Source organism: Bos indicus, chromosome 5, assembly GCF_029378745.1.
Source record: "Bos indicus isolate NIAB-ARS_2022 breed Sahiwal x Tharparkar chromosome 5, NIAB-ARS_B.indTharparkar_mat_pri_1.0, whole genome shotgun sequence".
Lineage (NCBI taxonomy): Eukaryota > Metazoa > Chordata > Mammalia > Artiodactyla > Bovidae > Bos > Bos indicus.
The window spans coordinates 12,075,635-12,098,899 of record NC_091764.1 but is presented as its reverse complement, the minus strand read 5'-3'; the positions used below and the strand labels follow the sequence as shown (position 1 = coordinate 12,098,899).

General features: G+C 38.1%; 1 protein-coding gene and 1 long non-coding RNA gene across 6 annotated transcripts in view; one reads left to right on the top strand and one right to left on the bottom strand.

The window, feature by feature from the left end:
* Positions 1-17,409, top strand: part of LOC139183058 (uncharacterized) — a 69,486-nt gene extending 52,077 nt beyond the window's left edge. The window contains exon 3 of the long non-coding RNA XR_011566515.1: positions 17,134-17,409. This is a non-coding gene — a long non-coding RNA (uncharacterized lncRNA). The remainder of the gene's footprint in view (positions 1-17,133) is intronic.
* METTL25 (methyltransferase like 25) overlaps positions 1-23,265 on the bottom strand; it is a 118,638-nt gene that overhangs the window by 49,587 nt on the left and 45,786 nt on the right. For 4 of the 5 annotated variants that reach the window (XM_070788881.1, XM_019960310.2, XM_070788880.1 and 1 more), the window contains exon 6: positions 3,462-3,556. In XM_070788881.1, coding sequence (XP_070644982.1) covers positions 3,462-3,556 — 95 coding nt within the window. Of the gene's footprint in view, positions 1-2,362; positions 2,452-3,461; positions 3,557-23,265 lie in introns of all 5 variants that reach the window. The other variant, XR_011566514.1, reaches the window with a different exon arrangement.

Below are 23,265 nucleotides of genomic sequence, written 5' to 3'. Positions count from 1 at the left end.
TGAGGAGACTTTACAAATAGCTGAAGAACGAAGAGAAGTGAAAAGCAAGGGAGAGAGGGAAAGGTACATCCAATTAAATGTAGAGTTCCAAAAAATAGCCAGAAGAAACAAGGTCTTTTTCAATGAACAATGCTTAATAATACAAGAAAACAACAAAAGGGGAAAGACAGGTGATCTCTTCAGGAAAACTGGAAACATCATGGGAGTATTTCACCCAAAGATGGTCACAATAAGGGATAAAAAGGGTAGAGACCTAGTAGAAGGTGAAGAAATCAAGAAGAGATGGTAAGAATACATGGAAGAACTGTATAAAAAAGGTCTTAATGAACCGGATTACTACAATGGTGTGGTTAATCATCCAGAGTCAGACATTCTGGAGAGTGAAGTCAAGTGGGCCTTAAAAAGCAATGCTGTTAATAAAGCTAGTGAATGCGATGAAATTCCAGCACAACTATTCAAATCCCCAAAGGATGATTCCATCAGGGTCTTGCATTCACTATGTCAGCAACTCTGGAAGACCCAGCAGTGGCCACGGGACTGGAAAATAGTCAATCATAATTCCAATCACTGCAGATGGTGACTGCAGCCATGAAGTTAAAAGACACTTGCTCTTTAGAAGAAAAACTATGACAAACCTAGACAGCATATTAAAAAGCAGAGACATTATTTTGCTGACAAAGGTCGAATAGTCAAAGCTATGGTTTTTCCAGTAGTCACATATGGATGTGAGAGCTGGACTATAAAGAAAACTGAGCACCAAAGAATTGATGCTTTTGACCTGTGGTGTTGGAGAAGACTTGAGAATCCCCTGGACTGCAAGGAGATCCAACCAGTCCCTCCTAAAGGAGATCACTCCTGAGTGTTCATTGGAAGGACTGATGCTGAAGCTGAAGCTGAAGCTCCAATACTTTGGTCACCTGATGTGAAGAACTGACTCACTGGAAAAAACCCTGATGCTGAGAAAGATTGAAGGCAGGGGAAGAAGGGGATGACAGAGGATGAGATGATGGGTGGCATCATCAACTCGATGGACATGAGTTTGAGCAAGCTCCAGGAACTGGTGATGGACAGGGAAGCCTAGCATGCTGCAATCCATGGGGTCACAGAATCAGACACAACTGAGCGACTAAAATGAACTGAATTTAATCCTAATCCCCAAGAAGGGTAGTACTAAAGAAGGTGCTAACCATTGGACAATTGCACTTATCTCCCATGCTAATAAGGTCATGCTTAAAATCTTGCATGCTAGGCTTCAGAATTATGGGAACCAAGAACTTCCAGATGTCCAAGCTGGGTTTAGAAAAGGAAGAGGAACTAGAAATAAAATTGCCAACCTTTGCTGGATTATAGAAAAAGCAAGGGAATTTCAGAAAAACATCCATCTTTGTTTCATGGACTACACTATCGCCTTTGACTGTGTAGATCATGACAAACTGGAAAGCTCTTAGAGAGATGGGAATACCAGACCACGTTACCTGTCTCCTAAGAAACCTGCATGCACGTCAAGAGGTAACAGTTAGAATCCTGTATGGAAAAACTGACTGGTTCAATATAGAGAAAGGAGTACGATAGGGCTATCTGCTGTCACCCCGTTTATTTAACCAATATGCTGAGCACATCAGGAGCAATGCTGAACTGGATGAGTTACAAGCCAGAAGTCAAGAAAGGTGGGAGAAACATCAACAACTTCAGATATGCAGATAACACCACTTTAATGGCATAAAGTGAAGAGGAACTAACAAGCCTCTTGAGGGTGAAGGAGGAGAGTGAAAGAGCCGGCTTAAGACTAAATATTAAAAAAACTAAGATCATGGCATCTGGCCCCATTACTACACGGCAAATAGAAGGGGAAAAGGTGGAAGTAATGACAGATTTCCTCTTCTTGGGCTCCAAAATCACTGCAGACAGACACTGCAGTCATGAAATCAGAAGACAATTGCTTCTTGGCAGGAAAGCAATGACAAATCTAGACAGTGCGTTGAAAAGCAGAGACATCACTCTGCTGGCAAAGGTCCATATAGTCAAGGCTATGATCTTCCCAGTGGTCAGGTACAGTTGTAAGAGCTGGACTGTAAAGAAGGCAGAATGCCAAAGAATTGAAGCTTTCGAACTCTGATGCTGGAGAAGACTCTTAAGAGTCCCTTGGATAGCAAGGAGATCAAACCAGTCAATCTTAAGGGAGATCAACCCTGAATATACCCTGGAAGGACTGATGCTGAAGCTCAAGTATTTTGGTCATCTGATGTGAATAGACAACTCATTGGAATGGTCCCTGATGCTGGGGCAGATTGAGGGCAGAAGGAGAAGAGGGCGTCAGAGGATGAGATGGCTGGACAGCCTCACCGAAGCAATGAACACGAACCTGGGCAAACTCCAGGAGACGGTGAAGGATAGGAAGGCTGGGCGTGTTGCAGTCCCTGGTGTCCCAAAGAGCTGGACACGATTGTGTGACTGAAAAACAGTAAGAAGTCAGTTTCCCTACAAAAGACTATTTCAATTTCTTCTTGCCTAGAGGGTATAAGTTGCCAACATTCTGGGAATCAAGTCATTCCAAAAATGAGCTGACATTCTAACAAGACCCTAAATGAGTATTATTTACAAATATAATGAAAGAACAAGACAAATTCCCAGAAAAATATTTTAAAAGGATTTATCAAAGGAAATCATTTTTTTAGCAAAAATAGATTTCTAAGTTAACTCTCAGATACATGACCTAGAACATTGTAGCACTGTTTCTTTACATTGCTGTGTTATTGGCAATATAAAATTATCAAAATAATGACCACATAATAGTTAAATTTACCTTGGGGTTGTACATTAGAAACATTATTGTAGAAACAATATTTTACATTTATGATGGCAAAATCCATTTACACCATTTAACTGGAATTTGGTCCTTTTTAGACCAACATAACACCACAAACAGAGAAGACTGTGGGCCAAAGTGTTCTAGATCAAGGATAAGAGCCAACTCAGACATTTTAAATAAAGATTTCAGTTAACTAGATAGGTACTTCCTATCCCAGACAGTTTAATAATATTTTTCCCATTTTATGAAAACTTAGGAGACCAAATGATCTGCTATACACACGCACGCACACACACACACACACACACACACACACATACACACACCCACACCCACAGAGCTGTGGATAAAGCACTAAAGTAATTCTGTGTTTAAGAACTGGTTGTTGGTACATTTTATATGATAATTAAAGTAATTACATGTAAGAAATAAAGTGCCATAATGCAGAATTAAAGTATAACTATAAATTATGACCATACTGCATGCAGAGTGAATAATGTTGCAAGGGCAAGCCGTTTTTTTCCCCTCATAATTTGCAGTGCATAAATGCATTAATAAAGATGCTCTGCAAACTTTGGCATTTAACAGAGCCAAAGAAATAAATTCAGCAACATCTGGATAAAGCTTTTAGTTGAGAAAGAACAAATCCTACCAAACAGGCTGACATTCTGGCGTTTCGGCCACAGCACCATCTCTCTTCCTTCAAATAGTGGCACATTGGAAATCCCCGCCTTTCTTGGGTATATTCTGCAGATGGAAGAAAAATATGAATTATTTAAATAAAATTCTTCCTTTTTTAGTTAAAGTAAACAATCTATTGAGAGCGCAAATCAGTCATTTGAAAGTCAAACAGTAGTTAAACATGGAAGTGGTAATGTTTAAAAGCTCATTCCAGTATGTTAATTGAAAACATATTAATTTTATGAAAATGGCATTTTCTCAACAACAGCTGTTTTGCATTCAAGCTCCAGGTCTGATACCAGCCAATTTACCAAAATTATTTTTCAAAGATTTAACAAAAGCAATTTAAAATGGAAATACTTTTCATGTGCAGTGTAACTATAGAAGATAAGTAATGAGATACTGGGCATTTTCTGCTGACCCAACTTTCTAATAAAATGATTTATTACATGTGACATTTGGCAATTTATTCTAGAACAATATTAATTTATTCCCAACAATGTTGAAGCATCAATATTTTTTCCCCAGCCACAGTGTTCACTTTCCAGAACAGCTGTATGCACTCTTCTTTTTTCCATTATATTAATAGGATGTTACATTTTCAACTGTGATTCAGTTTGGCTCAACTGCATTTATGGTTTAAGTAACAACAACAAAAAAGTCAGCATTCACTACTTAATCACACATATCTGCTGTTGACTCACTTATAGAGTTATATATGTAACTTGCTGATGTTAAAACCCCTTATGATCAACTATTAATTACACAGCATTTCTGACAAGGAAAAAAAAATCTATTTTAAATTAAAGCCTGGAAAATAAGAACTCAAGTTTATCAAAACAGTGGTAAAGAAAAGGAAATTAAGATACACATAAATTTTCTATTAGATTAAAAAGTAAAATAGAACTAGAAAATAAGAAAATGGTTTAAAACAAAGTATTATTGAGGCTGTTGCTGTCGTTTAGTCACTACGTGTCTGACTCTTTTGCAACCCTTGTAGCCCACCAGGCTCCTCTGTCCATGGGATTTCCCAGGCAAGAATACTGGAGTGGGTTGTCATTTCCTCCTCCAGGGGACCTTCCCAAACCAGGGACTGAACCCATGTCTCCTGCATTGGCAGATGGATTCTTTACCATTGAGCCACCAGTGAAGCCATACTGTTGATGTAGATTCCACCAAATAAACGTCTGTGTTATGAAATATCAGTCGGTTTTTGATTAAAATAGAGAAAATTTAAGTTTCATATGGACATGAGCCTGTGATAGTGATTTCCTTCTTTCTTTTAATTAAGATTTTATAATTGACCTTATTTGATAATCATATGGAAGATGGAAGACATATTCCTTGCCCCAGGAATATAAATAATAATAATGCTAGTATTTATACAACACAATATTGTTAAGCACTGTTATAAGTACTTTAAATATATTAATTACCTTTAAATGCTAGGAGCTTTCAGTGTGTTAACAAGTCCCCACAGCAATTCTATGAAATAGGTATACTATCATGTTTCCGATAGAGAAACTAAGCACAGGGACTTTAAGAGGACTGCCGAAGTTGCAAATCTAGCACATGACAGACCTGGAATTTAAACCAGCAGTCTGACTCCAGAGGCCATGCTCTTAACCACCAGGCTAGATAAACAACTTCACTTACAATTGCCCAGGACTCATGGAGCCCTTGAAGCCTATCCAAGTCCAAGGGACCCCAGTCTACTTCCTCCATCAATTACCAGGATGGCTTGAAAGAGAGGTTTGAGTTTTACTGAAGGCTTTACGATTTAACCAAAACATGATTATTGCTAAACGAAAGGGTTACTGTACGTAGTTTAACTCTTTTTCTGACAGCTGAAGAAAGAAAGAGCTAAACTTTACTCTAAAGAGTAAGGGGCTAAAGAAATGAGGTTTTGCTGTTTTATTGAGAGTGTTTAGGAAAGTCCTAATAAAACCGTTTTTTCCCTTCCCCCATCTGCTCTCTCCTTCTTCCTTACGAAGTAACAGAGCATTCAATCTTTAGCTGACTATTCAGCTGTTCAGATTAGAGACTATAATTCCCAGACTCCCATGTAGCCACTAGGATAGCTAGAGATTAAGTTTTGGCTAACAGGATATGGGCAGAAGTTCAGTTCAGTTCAGTCACTCAGTCGTGTCCAACTCTTTGCGACCCCATGAATCGCACCACGCCAGGCCTCCCTGTCCATCACCAACTCCCGGAGTTCACTCAGACTCACGTCCATCGAGTCAGTGATGCCATCCAGCCATCTCATCCTCTGTTGTCCCCTTCTCCTCCTGCCCCCAATCCCTCCCAGCATCAGAGTCTTTTCCAATCAGTCAACTCTGCGCATGAGGTGGCCAAAGTACTGGAGTTTCAGCTTTAGCATCATTCCTTCCAAAGAAATCCCAGGGCTGATCTCCTTCAGAATGGACTGGTTGGATCTCCTTGCAGTTCATGGGACTCTCAAGAGTCTTCTCCAACACCACAGTTCAAAAGCATCAATTCTTCGGCACTCAGCCTTCTTCACAGTCCAACTCTCACATCCATACATGACCACAGGAAAAACCATAGCCTTGACTAGACGGACCTTTGTTGGCAAAGTAATGTGCAAATGCTCAAAAAGGGGAGGGGTAAGCTCTCCCCTCCCCACTTTATGGTCATGTTGGCAAGCAGATAATGGAGCCACAAGACAGAAGGATTCTGGGTTTTGGAAGGCTTTTTGGTACAGAGCTCCTTTTGTGTGTCTGTGTGTTAGACACTCAGTCATGTCTGACTCTGCAACCCCATGGACTGTAGCCTGCCACACTCCTCTGTCCATGGAGTTCTCCAGGCAAGAATAGTGGGGTGGGTAGCCATTCTCTTCTCCAGGGGATCTTTCCAACCCAGGGATCGAACCTGAGTCTCCTGCATCACAGACAGATTCTTTACCATTTGAGGGCATCTGTGTGGATGCCCACAGAGCTCCTTTAACTAGCTCTAATTGTCTACCTTGGGACTGAAATAGAAATATCCATCTGTTTTGTTGAAGCGACTGCTACTTTGGGTTTGAACCTATCTAGCATCTAAATCTTTAATTCAGTGTTTCCCAAACTTTTTTTTTGTAGCTCAGCACTCAGAGAATATGGTGAATTTTGTAGATTACAGTGGAATAAACAGATGATGATAACTGTGTTGAGCCAAAACCCATGGGATGAAGGAAGCAATATCACAGGAACTCCTTTGTAGCATCCATGACACAGTAGTTGAATCCTTCTGTTCTAATTAATACAGGAGTCTTCTTTGACAATGTGTATTTGAGCAGAGATTTATATGAGGAGACAAGTCATGAAAATATTTGTTGGGAAGACTTAATGAAAAGCAAACAGAGCTCCAACAAGACATAGTTAATTTCCAAAAATATAATACCAGAATATTATACAATTTAAAAATTATTAACTAGCAATTTTTCAATTTCTAATACTCCAACAAAATACCTACAGAACAAACTTGTAGGAATGGAAAAGAGGAGATGAAAGTCAGCTTGGTACAAAACAGGAGAATTCCACTTAAGAAACAAGCAATGGATTTGTAATGAAAAGTATAATTAGTGTACCATCTCTGCTCTGCAATTTGCCTTATGCTGCCAGGAAAAAAGCATGTCTACTTGCCTGAAAATAGGTAGACATTTCCTCCACCAATAATAAGCCAAAATACTACTTAACATCAGACGGAAATGAGGAGAGTATTTCTGGAAAATATATTACAATGGAAGGGGTATATTATTTCCAGGAAAAAAAAAATCTAAAATAAGAAATCCATGCCCAAGTTAGTCTCAAATTCTTAACCCACAGAAATTGTAATAAGATATAATAAAATTTATTGTCTCTAAGTCATTCAGTTTTGCGGTGATCTCTCAAACAGCATTAGATGATGAATACAGTCTTGCAGTAGCAACAAAGCAGCCAATTACCTCATACAAGGGAACTGAGATGGAAAAATGCACTGCTGATGAGTACGGCAAGTGTGCTTCCTCAGGGAAGAGCTCCGTTTTGATTAAGACAGTAAAGCGATCTTCAAAGAATAGGTTGCACATAAAGGCAATTTTGGTAATGAATGACTGAATTCAAGAACATTTTGGAGTTGAGAAGAGGTAGAAGACAAGGCCAAACAAAGGACATACATACATTTGTTGAGAATCCTGGAAATCAGGAATGAATTGTGAGGCCAGGTTTCTGGTGAGGACTGACACGAATGTGGATCAAAGGCATGATGGGGTTAGGCCTTAGCATCCCTAGAGATAGTGGTGAGGCTATGAGTGTTGTGGTGGGGGCAGGGAGGGGAATTTTTCAGGGAAATACAGAGTTCTGGGCTTGCCAACTGATGCATGGTGATAAAGGGGAGATGCAGATGGGGTTACATATTACATAGGACTGGGATTCCTCTAGATTTCAGATGATACAGTGTGGAAGCCAGCAGGGGAGTAGTCACACACTGAGCACACTGGGCTGTCACTGGAGAAATGGAGGCTGGAAGATGGCAAGCATGTTCCCTCACTCGTGCTGGTGAATGTGATGGGGGGGGATGAGGGTTACTGTCTTCTTTCAGTTCAGTTCAGTTCAGTTCAGTCACTCAGCCATGTCCAACTCTTTGCGATCCCATGAATCATAGCATGTCAGGCCTCCCAGTCCATCACCATCTCCCGGAGTTCACTCAAACTCATGTCCATCAAGTTGGTGATGCCATCCAGCCATCTCATCCTCTGTTGTCCCCTTCTCCACCTGCCCCCAATCCCTCCCAGCATCAGAGTCTTTTCCAATGAGTCAACTCTTCGCATGAGGTGGCCAAAGTATTGGAGTTTCAGCTTCAGCATCAGTCCTTCCAAAGAACACCCAGGACTGATTTCCTTTAGAATGGACTGGTTGGATCTCCTTGCAGTCCAAGGGACTCTCAAGAGTCTTCTCCAACACCACAGTTCAAAAGCATCAATTCTTCGGTGCTCAGCTTTCTTTACAGTCCAACTCTCACATCCATACATGACCACAGGAAAAACCATAGCCTTGACTAGACGGATCTTTATTGGCAAAGTAATGTCTCTGCTTTTGAATATGCTGTCTAGGTTGGTCATAACTTTCCTTCCAAGGAGTAAGCGTCTTTTAATTTCATGGCTGCAGTCACCATCTGCAGTGATTTTGGAGCCCAGAAAAATAAAGTCTGACACTGTTTCCACTGTTTCCCCATCTATTTCCCATGAAGTGATAGGACCAGATGCCATGATCTTCATCTTCTGAATGTTGAGCTTTAAGCCAACTTTTTCACTCTCCTCTTTAGGGCTCATCAAACTTTTCTTTGCCCCCACAATGAAGGCCTACAGAAGGGTACCCTTACCATATGCTTAAGTAAGTTCCTCCTCCAACCCTATCTAACAGTGTGAAGGACAGCAGACAGGCAGTCTCATTCACGCACATGGCTCCCCAAACCTCCAACCAAAACACCTCTGAACTTCTCGGGCAGTTTACAGGAACTGCCAGCCTTGGTTCAGGGTTATGTGACACCACAGGAGAGACTCACTCCTCTGGACATCCAGTGGTTGTGTAATCACCTTGAGGTTTTCTGAATCTGTATCAGTTTGTTCTGTGATTGAGGTTAGAGGAACCTCACAGCTTTGTTCATTTCCTAACAGAGCAGGAGCAAAAAGCTGACAGGGAGGAGGGATACCCTCACAGGCAAACAAAGCCTTTCATATACAGATTCACTATTTTCTTTGGAATCTGTTTCATTAGCTTCATTCTGACTGCAATGAAGAATGAGGCTCCCTTCTATGTCTTGAATCAAAGTCACAGTGTTCACCATTTCTGTTGTTACGTCTTGGTTTCCTATTTAACTGTGTTCATATACTTATAATCAAATCTAGTCAAACTGGGCATTAAACTTCCTTATCAGTGAACAGCAGACTCATTGGGAAAGTCCCTGATGCTGGGAAAGACTGAGGGCAGAAGGAGAAGACAGTGTGAGAGTATGAGATGGCTGGATGGCATCACCGATGCAATGAACATGAACTTGGGTAAACTTGCAGGACAGAGGCCTGGTGTGCTGCAGTTCACGGGATGGCAAACAGTTGGACATGACTGGGCAACAGAACAAACAAACCAACCAGTGAAATCAAGTTGCTTTCCTTGAGGATCACTTTCATGCTATCTTTAATTCTGGAGGAGATGAAGTTTCTTGTTTTTTTTCCTTCTATTCCATTTCCTAGTCTTTTCTAGCTTTAGAAATGCATTAATCTTATCAATCTAGATATTCTACTAGTTCTTCCTTTTTGTGTTAATATTATTATCATCCAGTTAGTGACACAAGTTTGAATTATAGAACAATTTTTTTTTATTGTTCTCTGTTTTAATCCCCAAGTTCTTATATACTCATCTTCTTAATTGTATCTCCTTTTCAATCTTCATTAGCTCTTAACTGGGTAAATGCAATACCTACTAGCAAATTCTCTTTCCCTTTCTTTTTGTCCTTCCTCTACATTAAGAGTAACAGTATCTTTCTGAAATCTATACATCCACACATGCCACTCAAACGGCCCTTGTTTCCATCACCACCAGCATCTATGAGACCAAACCCAATGGGTATTTTTCTTACTGCAGATTTTAAGGAGCTTGTGATGTTTCCTCCTTAAAATATTCTCTTCACTTGGCTTCTATGATCTCACTCTCTCTTATCTGTGGCCTAATACTCTTCATAGTCCCTTGACAGCTTATTGTTTTCTGTCTATTAAATGATGTGCTTAAGGGTTAATCCTCCTACTTCTATGCTTTCTTTGACTAAAGGCTCAAAAACTCATACGCCATCAACTGGTAAACAAATGAATGAAATGGCTAGGTAGAATACAACAGGTACTAAAATTTTTGTATGGTATGATAAAAAGTATCACATTTGCCTGGTCTTAACTGCCTTTTAAAGTAAAATCTGGTCTATCGAAATTGTCTAAAATTAGTCTGAATCTATCTATACTTTTCCCTAGGCAATCTTGTCCATATCTCAATACATGCTGATCATTCCTGCTATTACTTCCCCAGGGCTGCCGTAACCAATCACAACACACTGGGTGGCTGAAACAAAAGGACTGTATTCTCTCACCGTTCCGGAGACCAGAGGTCTGAAATCAAGGTGTCAGTTGGGGCATGCTCACTGTGAATGCTCTTGGAAAGAATCTCTTCTTGCCTCCTCCTAGCCTCTGGTGGTTGCTGGCAACCCTTGCCTCACTCGTTTCTGAGCAATTACATCTACTCCTTTAAATTTAATTCCCAAGTTATCTCCAATCTGAACTTCTTTCTGGATGTTGAGATAAGAAATTTAAAAGTTATCTGCTGAGTATTTCTAAAACTAAAAATATGCAAAAATAAATTCACTTCCTAGGCCTACAAATCTGTTCTTACCCAATAATAATATGTCATTATGTAATCACGCTATCATCAACTCAATGGACATGAGTTTGAGCAAACTCTGGGAGATAGTAAAAGACCAGGAAGCCTGGTGCACTATAGTCCATGGGGTTCAAAGAGTCGGACATGACTGAGTGACTGAACAACCATCATCATGATACAACCTAAAACCTTGCCATCATCTTTAGCCTTCACTGTCACCCCTCACCACCACCAACCCTCTTTCCCTATCACTGGTTGCCATGTCAGTTGGTTTCATCTCTGAAAAGTCCTAGTGACTTGTTGCCTTCTATTTTTCAGAAATGTAAATGGATGAATGCAATTATTTTGTGATAAACACTCAAAAATATTTTTATGGGACTAAGTATACTTTGCCTTCCACTGAATAACATTCTGAGGCTTCAGTATATCATTCATGGCTCTCATAATCTGGCTCGGATTTGTTTTTTCATTTTTCTAAATGAAAACCAAATGTCACCTTTTTTAGAAAGCTTTCCTTTATCCCTGAGTTATGAAAAATTACTCTCTCTTCTAGTCTTAATAGCATTTGGTTTATACATCCATCACTCATTACTTCTTTTATTCATTTTTTCAATAATTCATATTTGTAGTTGATTAAGATCTATAGATCGTGACTATATCACTCTCAGGCATGCATGAAAGTTCTATGTAATTGTTTCTGAATTCCCCACTGTATCATGAGCTCCCAAAGGGGGAAGACAGACTCTCACTTATCTTATACCCTCTAGTGCTTATTACAGAACTTTGTTGAACTGAATCAACAGAATTACATAGATGAATCAAGATTATCTGCATGCCCTCATTGAAAATACATGCTCTTAAGATTTCTTTAGACTTAAATGAAATTTGACATATAATTTTATCCAGAAAAAAATAAACAGGCATTATGCTGTTAGAGACATAAATTTTTGTTCCCTAAGTTAATAATCTCAACTTACATTATACTTTCATATGTAGAGGGTTTTAGACTATTTTATTTAAAACCACAATGATTATTATTGAGATAGGGGAAAAAAGACAGGAAAAAATATATAAAGTGATTTTTTAAAGATTTTGCTTTGCTCTTCACATACCTTGCCCTCTTCTCCCTGTTTACTTGTTCTCCTGTTTATAACCTGACATTATGTATCCACTTATTCATTTTTCTATTGCCTGATGCCTTCTTTCAAAAAACTAATTTATTTTTGGCTGTGCTGGGTCTTCGTTGTCTTTGGGTAGGATTCCTCCAGTTGCAGGGAGCGGGGACTCCTCTTCCTTGGGGCGCACAGACTTCTCATTGTGGTGGCTCCTCTTGTTGCAGAGCACTCTAGGGCGCATGGGTTTCAGTAGCTGTGATACGCAGCCTCAGCAGTCGTGGTTTGCGTGCCCTAGGACACGTGGGCTTCAGTGGTTGTGGCGCACAGCTTTTCCTGCCCCATGGCATGTGGCATCTTCCTGGACCAGGGAATGAACCCATGTCTCCTGCACTGGCAGGCAGATTCTTATCCACTGCTCTACCAGGGAAGACCCTGGTGCCTTCTTATCAGAATATAAGGGTAATGAGGGCAGGGGCTTTGTTTTGTTTACTCTTGTATCATTGGTCCCTAAAGCAGTGACTAGCATGTGTCAGGCCACCCAATAAATGCTTCTTATATCAAAGGAAAAAAACCCAACAAAATCTTTATGAATAAACTAACTAAAATGGGGCAAGATTAACAAAAATATCTGAAACCACCACCAAATAAATGAAAAGATAATTTGTTACAACAGGAAAAACATATCGAAGACACAATTTATCCCCACAATAATCTATAAATTCACTGTATGTCAATAAAAATCCCAAGAGCTTTTTTAAAATGGATCTTAACAGTCTGATTCTAAAACTCATTTGACACACAAATCATCAAAATCAGCTTTTACTTTGAACCTGGTCAACAATGTATATTATGATCTAAACATTGGAAATGAGATAATTTAAAAACATTCTTTTTAAACACCAAACATTTTACAACTTTTCTATGAATTTGCACTATAAATCACATAAACTTTAATCCCAAATAAAAGACTCAAGAAAACTTTTCTACCTAAGCCTTATTAAATCGTTGATGTGATCAGCATTTCAATTTTCCTCTTGCCAAGATCTCTGGAGAAGTAAAATACTCCATTATCAAATTTTAAAATAGTTCCACTGTTAACAGTAAATAAGCATTTTAATATTAATTATTTCCTTTTCTGAAAGATGGTGTATCCTTTTCCCAGCAACACAAGAAATATTAGAAAGAACTCTAGCAAAACATGAAACAAAGCCTTATTGCTTGACTTTCGTATCTCGTACTGTTCACCCAAATGTGCACTGAATATCCTGGCTTCCACTGCTGAGCCCAGACAATAAATGAGATGCAGACTCAAGCGACGCAGCAGCAGCAGCAGCAGTCTGCAAGCCTTTCCTGACAGAAATCTCTTTGAGGAAACTCACTCAATAACCCTGTATCTGGTTTTTAAAACATATAAAACTGCATTTGTATGTCTTACACAGACCAATGAAATAAAATGCTCACTCTTTTAAAAGTAAATAAATAAAACTCATTTGAAAGGAAAAATGCATGAGTTAAGACAATTTTGAAAACTAAGAACTTTGAAGGACTTGCTCTACCAAATTTCAAAGGTTCAAATAAACTACAGAAATTAAAACAGTATAGTTTTATTATAGGAACCAATGGACTAAAGGAAAAGATAACCTAAAAATGTACTGAGAAAGGTGTCATTTCATATCAATGTGTAAAAGCATGGATTATTCAATAAATAGAATTTAGAAAAAATAGAACCATTTTGCAAATCATACACAAAAATAAACCCAGATAGATTGTGAAAGTGAAAGAAAGTGAAAGTTAAGTTACTTAGTTGTGTCTAACTCTCTGTGACCCCATGGACTGTAGCCCACCAGGCTCCTTTGTCCATGGAATTCTCCAGGCAAGAATACTGGAGGGTTGCCATTTCCTTCTCCAGGGCACCTTCCCGGCCCAGGGATTGAACCCAGGTCTCCCGCATTATAGGCAGACTCTTTACTGACTGAGCCACCAGGGAAGATTATGGAACCAGATAAATCAAAAATTAGAGTTCAGAGGAGAAAATTCTAAAACATATGTCACCCACACAGGAGAAGTGAAATAGAATGTGGTACATCCATTCTAAGGACTGGAGTGGGTTGCCATTTCCTTCTCCAATGCATGAAAGTGAAAAGTGAAAGTGAAGTCGCTCAGTCGTGTCCGACTCTAGCGACCCCATGGACTGCAGCCTACCAGGCTCCTCCATCCACGGGATTTTCTAGGCAAAAGTACTGGAGTGGGGTGCCATTGCCTTCTCCATTCTAAGGAATACTTTGTCCTTATTAAACAAATTTAGTAATTCTATATAAGTTAACAATGAAAGTGAAAGTTGCTCAGTCGTGTCTGACTCTTTGCAACCCCATGGACTATACAGTCCATAGAATTCTCCAGGCCAGAATACGGGAGTGAGTAGCCTTTCCCTTCTCCAGGGGATCTTCCCAACCCAGAGATCGAACCCAGGTCACAAACATTGCAGGTGGATTCTTTAACAGCTGAGCCACAAGGGAAGCCCAAAATACACTGCTAAGTAAAAGAACAACACTGCACTGCTTTTCCTTACTAGGTCACTTCACAGGTCCTCCTAGTTCTCCCAAACTTCCTTTGCAAAGTACTCTGAACTTTAAAGAATGTTTCTAGGTTTAATCCCTGTATTTTATTATTATGTTTTTTTAAGATCTCTACTCCCTAAGTGATATCACTCAAACTTACTATCTCTATGTTAAGAATTCAGACATATTATCTTAAACCCAGATTTGTCCTCAGAAACCCAGAATTATCTATCCAACTGATAATATAACCTCCACACTTGTATTTTTAAAACGAACGTCAAACTCAATTGTCCAAAACTGAACAACTTTCTTCTCAATTCTACTCTTTCAGCAGTCATATTCAGGTCACTAAATAACTCCATTTTCCCACTATTTCAGACCAAAACACTTTGAGTTACACTTGGCTTTTTTCTTATGACATTCAGAATATTATCTAAGAGTAAAAGGCATATTAAAACTGTACCAAATTGCTAAGATTTCTGAAGTATTCATATCTTATCAGTTGATTGAATATATTAAAACTAAAAGAATAAATATAATTAAACTATATAAATCAGACCCATACTGTTGTGAAATAAAATTCACATTTTATAAGAAAATGTGAAGACAATTGCAAGACAAGAAAAGTTTAAATATAAAAAGTTCTTCTCTGTCCTTTGCCTCCTCTCTCCCCACACTGTGCATTGCATATGTGCACTACGCATCAACCAAACCTTCCCCGTCAGCAGGAATACCTGCTCAACCAGAAAGAACAACATTCTCCTAGCATTGAAAACACAACTCCTTAAAAGATTACATTTCTTCTTGATCTTGAAAGAGGCCAAAATGATGCTTAGATCTGGACTGTGTAAACTGTCAATAATACGCCATTTAATGTATAGCCCTGTGTTCCAAAAAACCTACGTAACTGTGCCTTGACTTCTCATAGGTGGAACAGTTCTCAGAACTTTCTAAGATGCTGTTCCCTGCTTATAATCCTCAGTTTGGCTCAAATAAAGTTTTCCATCTCTTAGATGGACTAATTCTCATCAACACTCTTCAGTTAAAGGATAAATTCAAAACAGTACAACTAGATAAGGCATAACTAATTTAAAAGTAGATAAATTCTAAAAATTGATCTACTCTCTAAAAATGCTTGGAATAAATATAGGTATAAAACTTTGGTAACTTAAAATATAAAACTTATGTGTAGCTCTCAGTAAGTTTCAAATTGTAAAGGAAGTACAGAAAAAGATCCTATTAGGTTGGTACAAACATAACTGCAGGTTTGGACTGTGAATTTTAAATCATTATAACTAGGCTTAAACACATCTTTATTAATCAAAACAGGAACCACTACAATCAATACATTTTTGCCAATGAAAAACAAATTTGTTTATTCCTGTAGCATAAAAATCTATGCTTCAGGAGTCGATGGACTCTTGCAAAGCATTTTCTGCCTCCTGCTGGTTGTGGAAGCATTCTTCCCTGTAAAAAAGTCACTGAGACGCTTGAAGAAGCGGTAGTCAGTTGGCGAGAGGACAGGTGAATATGGCGGATGAGGCAAAACTTCACAGCCCAATTTGATCAACTTTTGAAGGACTGGCTGTACAACGTGTGGCCAGGCATTGTTGTGGAGGATTGAGCCCACTCTGCTGACCAATGCTGGCTGCAGGCATTGCAGTGTTCAGTGCATCGCATTGATTTGCTAAGTGCACTTCTCAGATGTAATTGTTTTTCTAAGATTCAGCTGTAATGGATCAGATGGGCAGCAGACCATCCAACAGTGACCATGAGCTTTTTTTTTTCCCCAGTGTGCTTTTAATACCAAATTAATAGGTATTAATGTATTAACATATTAACGACATTTTACTCTATATGTCCATTAAGATATTCTATACATAGGTTGAATCATATGAAACTGCTACCATTGCTGGTTTTTGTAGGTGAAAAATGGTTGAACACCAGCAATTTCATTGAGTTCAACCTAATCACTGACTTGATGGACGTGAGTCTGAGTGAACTCCGGGAGTTGGTGATGGACAGGGAGGCCTGGAGTGCTGCGATTCATGGGGTCGCAAAGAGTTGGATACGACTGAGCGACTGAACTGAACTGAACTGAATCACTCCTTAACTTAAATATTGTTGCTATTGTTTAGTTGCTAAGTTGTGTCTGACTCTTTCGTGACCCCATGGACTATAGCCCATCAGGCTCCTTTATCCATGGGATTTCCCAGGCAAGAATACTGGAGTAGGCTGCCATTTCCTTCTCCATCCATGACCTTTTCTGGTGCAAGTTTGGCTTGGGGAGGTGCTTTGGAGCTTCTTCTCAGTCCAACCACTGGAGCTGGTTGTCACCAGTTGTATAAAATTCACTCTTCGTCACACATTGCAATCCAATTGAGAAATGGTTCATTGTTGTGTAGAATTAAAAGACAACGGGTTGCCGTCTATGGGGTCGCACAGAGTCGGACATGACTGAAGTGACTTAGCAGCAGCAGCAGCAGCACTTCAAAACCATGACTGCTTTGATTTTCGGTCAGTTCGTGAGGCACCCACTTACCAAGCTTTTTCACCCTTCCAATTTGCTCCAGATGCTGAATGACCATAGAATGGTCAACATTGAGTTCTTCAGCAACTTCTCACGTAGTTATAAGAGGATCAGCTTTGACTATGGCTTTTGATTGGTCACTGTCAACTTCCGATGGCCAGCCACTATGCTCCTCATCTTCAAGGATCTTGAAAAACTTCTTGAACCACCACTGAACTGTATGTTCATTAGTAGTTTCTGGGCCCAAATGTGTTGATGTTATGAGTTGTCTCTGCTGCTTTATGATCCATTTTGAACTTGGATTAAAAAATCACTTGAATTTGCTTTTTGTCTAATATAATGTCTATAGTCTAAAATAAATATAAAATAAACAGCAAATAATGTCATTAGCAAAAAAATAAACAAAGAAATGGATATTAAAATGATGAATAACATAGCCACATTTATTTAAAAATGTATTCCAATATCAAAAGGCAAAGTTCAACAATGCAAAACCGCAACTAGTTTTGCACCAACCTACCAGAATTCAAGACATTTGAAGAACGTCACAGCAGAACAGATATTCACATTAACTAATTATCAAATCTATAATATGAATTGAGGCCCTATGTCTTCTACTTCTGCCTTCCCCAAAAGAATCTTCAATTTAAGTCACTGAGATATATATCTCATGTATGGTCTTTTGCTTCACAGAATCCTCTAAAGAGAATGGCTGATTAGTCAATGGTAAAAGGGTAATTTCTCATTTCTCATTTGTTTCTCTCTAGACTATACCAGGTTAGCCCTATTTATATCATCTTTTTTTCTGTTTCTCATCTCTACTTGTAGCTCTATTATATAATCAGTATATTAATATTTCACTTATCCTTTTGTTTAAAAATGTTGCTGGAAACATAATCTCACAGTAATATGTAAATTACAGTCCTAGTTTAAAATATATTGCTTTAACAGAGTTACATCTACATTCAAACACTGTTTCTTAATGAATTGGCCTAGATACTACTGCCTTGGTAGTTTTTTAATTAGCCACACCACGTGGCATGTGGGATCTTAGTTCCCTGGGCAGGGATTGAACCTGCCTCCTCTCTACTGGAAGTGCAGAGTCTTAATCACTGGACTGCCAGGGAAGTCCTGCTTTGCTATTTTTTTGCATGACTATAAGAACAGCAACATCTGAGTACAGATAGAAAACACTGCACTGGTCTGGCAAACACTGATAGCAGCATCTCAATGGTGCATCTTACTGTGCATGATAGATTTCCTCTGTTATTCTTCATATACTCTATATTTAAGACTCCAGTCTTGATAAAATAGTTTATATTGAGACACATATGGAATATCTGAAACATTAAGACAATGAGACAATCTTTACATGAATATCATGAATCACATTGTAAACTTCATTCCTAAAGAAAATTTTGCTCGTTGTGCCAGACTGATGATGAAAGAAATTTAAACAATGTGCTTAAATTTATCACATGAAAAGAAGAAATATGCAAATACAGTATTTATAGCAAAATATTTTCAACATTATTTGCTCTATAGAATACAAATCCAAATTTGTATATAGAACTGGTAGAATGTAAACTAGTTTTCTTTTTTAAGGCTGTTTTATATTAGTTGGATTGTAAACTTTCTGATAAGAATTTCTATTAGCTTTGATTTCATATTACCTTATGGTTTGAAGCATATATTTCTCTTTAGTACTTCTTTTAAGTGAATATATACTAATTTTCGATTTTAGATTTAATGAAATTCTTCTTTTACTTATTATGAGCACAGTGAAAAGTTGTTTCTTTGCTAAATAAATACAATCTGCATGAGCTTCTAAAACCACTTTCTATTAGTCATGAAAAACAATGAAGTGCAAATTAAAGAAAGGGGAATATATATTAAAACTCCATGTCTAACTACTTGTGGGCAGCAAGAAGATTTCCTATGGCAAAAGTAATCAGAGCCAATACTGTAGAAAATGTACAACTGACTGAAGATCAGATACAGCTGTCTGTGTGAGGTAATTATGCACAGACTGCCAAGTACATCTAGAAATCTCTGTATTCACTCCATGTTAATTGGCAAGAATTTCCCTTAGACTTAAGCCCAGCTGAACAGTGAGAAATAATGTGATGTTGTAACTAAAGGTTATAAACACTTGAATCTACAGAGTTGACAGTGGAGTCTACTTATCCACTCTTAAGATTACAAGATCAATACCTTCTTCAAGCCAAGGTATCTCCTGATGGTTACTGATTCTAAACAAATTTAATAAACTATTAATATTGATAGTTAAGAAAATGAAAAATAAGCATTTAACTAGGAATTTATTGTTAGATAATTTTTACTTCTTAACATAAAGCTTTCGGAAAATTTAAGGCCATTATTACAATGACATAGATTTAAGAGTATGATTTGCAAAAACTGTCCGTTATCCTTCAAATGCAGAATCATAGCAGGAAAGTAGAGTATTTGTTTATGTAAACCCTATATAGTTAAGAAGAAAAGAAACCAGGGCTAAATCTAAATATTGTGATAAATACAGGTTAGGTTCAGTTTAAATAAAAGACATATTTTGGAAATCTATATTCAAGTCATAAGATCATATTATCAGAGTCATAAGTGAGACCTTCACGATCATCTAACTTTTCTTTTTACTAATTTACAAATGATCCACAAAGGTAAACTTATTTATACAAAGCCACAGCACTGCAGAGAACAGTAAAACTCTGGTCAATCAAAGAATCTCCTCCCTATGGGATATTTTTGGACTTCCTCGGGAATTTACATATTACTATCTCAGAGCATCCGAATCTAATACAGCACCTATTACACGGTCTTTTGTTACACGTGTGTCTTTTGTTATACGTCTTCCCATTAGGTTGTCAGTTTCTGTATACTGTCCTACCTAGGTATCTAGGAAAATGGGCAGTTGGTGGATACACAGTTTCCTGAGTATCTCCTGTATTTTAGCATATCCTGTGCCGAATAAATTTTCTCTGATATTCTCAATGCCCAAGATCAGTTCTCATGCTCTTACTAAATCAGTTCTTATGCTCTCATAATTTTAGAGAGTCTTCATTTTAATTTCAGGTTGATTTTAAAATTAGTCAGACTTGCTAAAAGAATTCCATGCCCCAATATCCAGATTCTGGATCAAACAGTAATGATTCATAAGAAAGGCTAAAAGAAAGTTAATTGAAACAAATTAATTTGAAATATTGCCAATCATGTATAAATTACTTGTTTTTAAAACTTTATTTTTGGATGGTGAAGGAAGGGAAGGATTGGGAGTTTGGAATTAGAAGATGCAAACTATTATATATAGGATAGATAAACAACAAGATCCTACTATGTAACAAAGAACTATATTCAATATCCTGTGATAAACCATAATGGAAAACATACGAAAAAGAATGGATATATGTATTGGAGTAGGAAATGACAAACCACTCCAGTATTCTTGCCTGGGAAATTCCATAGACAGAGGACCCTGGTGGGCTACAGTCCAAGGGGTAGCAAAGAGTCGGAAACCATTTAGCGACTAAACAAACAACATATAAGTGAATCACTTTGCTGCACAGCAGAAATTAATACGTTATAAATATACTATACTTCAATAAAATTATTTTTTAAAATCTCTTCAAAGAATCATTTTGGAATACAATCAATTGCTTATAATTTGTTTTTAATAATAACTTGTTTTTATTTTCTCAAATTTTATGCTAAAATTCTTTTAAAATTTTAAGTAATGAACATGTGATATAGTAGGAAGTTTAGAAATCTGAAAAATCTCTGTGAGATTCATTTGAGAAACTGAAGTCCTTATATGAAAAGTTGGCCACTGAAAAAGAAAGAAACTAAAGAAGGCATAAATATTCCTTTACATTTGTCTAAATAAAGGAACTTATTCTTTTGACAAATACATATTCAGCACTTGCTGCATACCAGACACTCCTTGGGAGGCTTTACAGATAGGTTGATTTGGTTCTTAAGTGAGCAGATAGGTTGACTTGCTGCTGAAGTGAATAAATTCACTTACTTAAAACAAACAAACATATATTTAAATTTATTTCAAACTGTAGGTCAAAGTCAGTGGTGCAGTCAGGTTGACTCCAGAGAGAGCTGACTGTGTCATCTTTTCCCAGTTAAGCATTCAGTGACAACAGTGATAGCCTGAAACTGGTCAATCTGGGTGTATTTATACCATGGATACCAGGAAACACTACATATTAGAGCTTTTATCCAGGGACGGAGCAAATCATTTAAACATTTACTGTCACACCACTGGCTACAACCCATTTAATGGGTCATGAAATTTAGTGGATCATGGTCAGTATTTCTAAAAAATTTAATAGAAATAGAATAAAAAAATATGAGCACACATTTGTGAGTTGTGACAGCCAACACCTTTCAAAGAACAAATATATTAAAACCTGATCAGAAACTCCTGTTGCATGTGCTCCAGTTTTCCACTAAGCCCTTTGATAACAGATGTCAGCTCACATCTGACTGGAGTTTGCCTTTTGAATAGGAATGTAAGCAGCTAGTTTACTCCTCTGGGGTGAATGCTTCTACTGCACTAATTGTCCTAGCCTTGATCCCACGATTTCTGGTTTTCCCACTGTTTCACTGTTAGGGTAACAAAGAATCTCCTAGTTGAAAATTCATAGGTCCTGACAGCTTCTGCTTTTGGTCATGTTACTGTTGTACTCAAAATTTTCATTTCCGAAATGGACTTTCCATATGAGGCCCCCTTGGACTGACCTCTGCCTTTCTTTTCCACCTTATCACTCTTCTGTACTTCATATGAATCAAGCTACCACCTAGAATATTCATTCATCTCCAATGAGTGACCTGCCATGCCTTAACTCACCTTGTTCCTAACACTTGGAATGCTTCTCTCAACAATTTTGTCTACCTAAATCCTAAATGGACATGGAACAACAGATTGGTTTCCAATAGGAAAAGGAGTACGTCAAGGCTGCATATTGTCACCCTGCTTATTTAACTTATAGGCAGAGTACATCATGAGAAACACTGGGCTGGAAGAAGCACAATCTGGAATCAAGATTGCCGGGAGAAATATCAATAACCTCAGATATGCAGATGACACCACCCTTATGGCAGAAAGTGAAGAGGAACTCAAAAGCCTCTTGATGAAAATGAAAGAGGAGAGTGAAAAAATTGGCTTAAAGCTCAACATTCAGAAAACGAAGATCATGGCATCTGGTCCCATCACTTCATGGGAAATAGATGGGGAAACAGTGGAAACAGTGTCAGACTTTATTTTTTGGGCTCCAAAATCAGTGCAGATGGTGACCGCAGCCATGAAATTAAAAGACGCTTACTCCTTGGAAAGAAAGTTATGACCAACCTAGATAGCATATTAAAAAGCAGAGACATTACTTTCCCAACAAAGGTCCGTCTAGTCAAGGCTATGGTTTTTCCAGTGGTCATGTATGGATGTGAGAGTTGGACTGTGAAGAAAGCTGAGCACCAAAGAATTGATGCTTTTGAACTGTGGTGTTGGAGAGGACTCTTGAGAGTCCCTTGGACTGCAAGGAGATCCAACCAGTCCATTCTAAAGGAGATCGTTCCTGGGTGTTCATTGGAAGGACTGATGCTAAAGCTGAAACTCCAATACTTTGGTCACCTAATGCAAAGAGTTGACTCATTGGAAAAGACTCTGATGCTGGGAGGGATTGGGGGCAGGAGGAGAAGGGGACGACAGAGGATGAGATGGCTGGATGGCATCACCGACTCGATGGACATGAATTTGAGTGAACTCCAGGAGTTGGTGATGGACAGGGAGGCCTGGCGTGGTGTGATGCATGGGGTCGCAAAGGGTTAGACACGATTGAGCAACTGAACTGCACTGAATTGAAATCCTAACCTACAAAGCTCAATTCAAAAGTTATTATTAATATCTTTGCAAAGCTTTTCCTGATTTCCTAACATGAAATCCTTTCCACCTTCTAGCTGGAATAGCTCTTTTAATACTTATCATATTCTCTTTTTTTCCCTTACCTCTAAGAAATCATTTATAAATTGTATATATTCACATATAATCTGTCACATAAAATTTGTTATCCTTTGTTGTTGCTATTATTGTTGGCTTGCTATATATTTATAGTCCATAACAGTTAGTCTTAAGGTAAAAGTTTCACCTAAGAAGAAG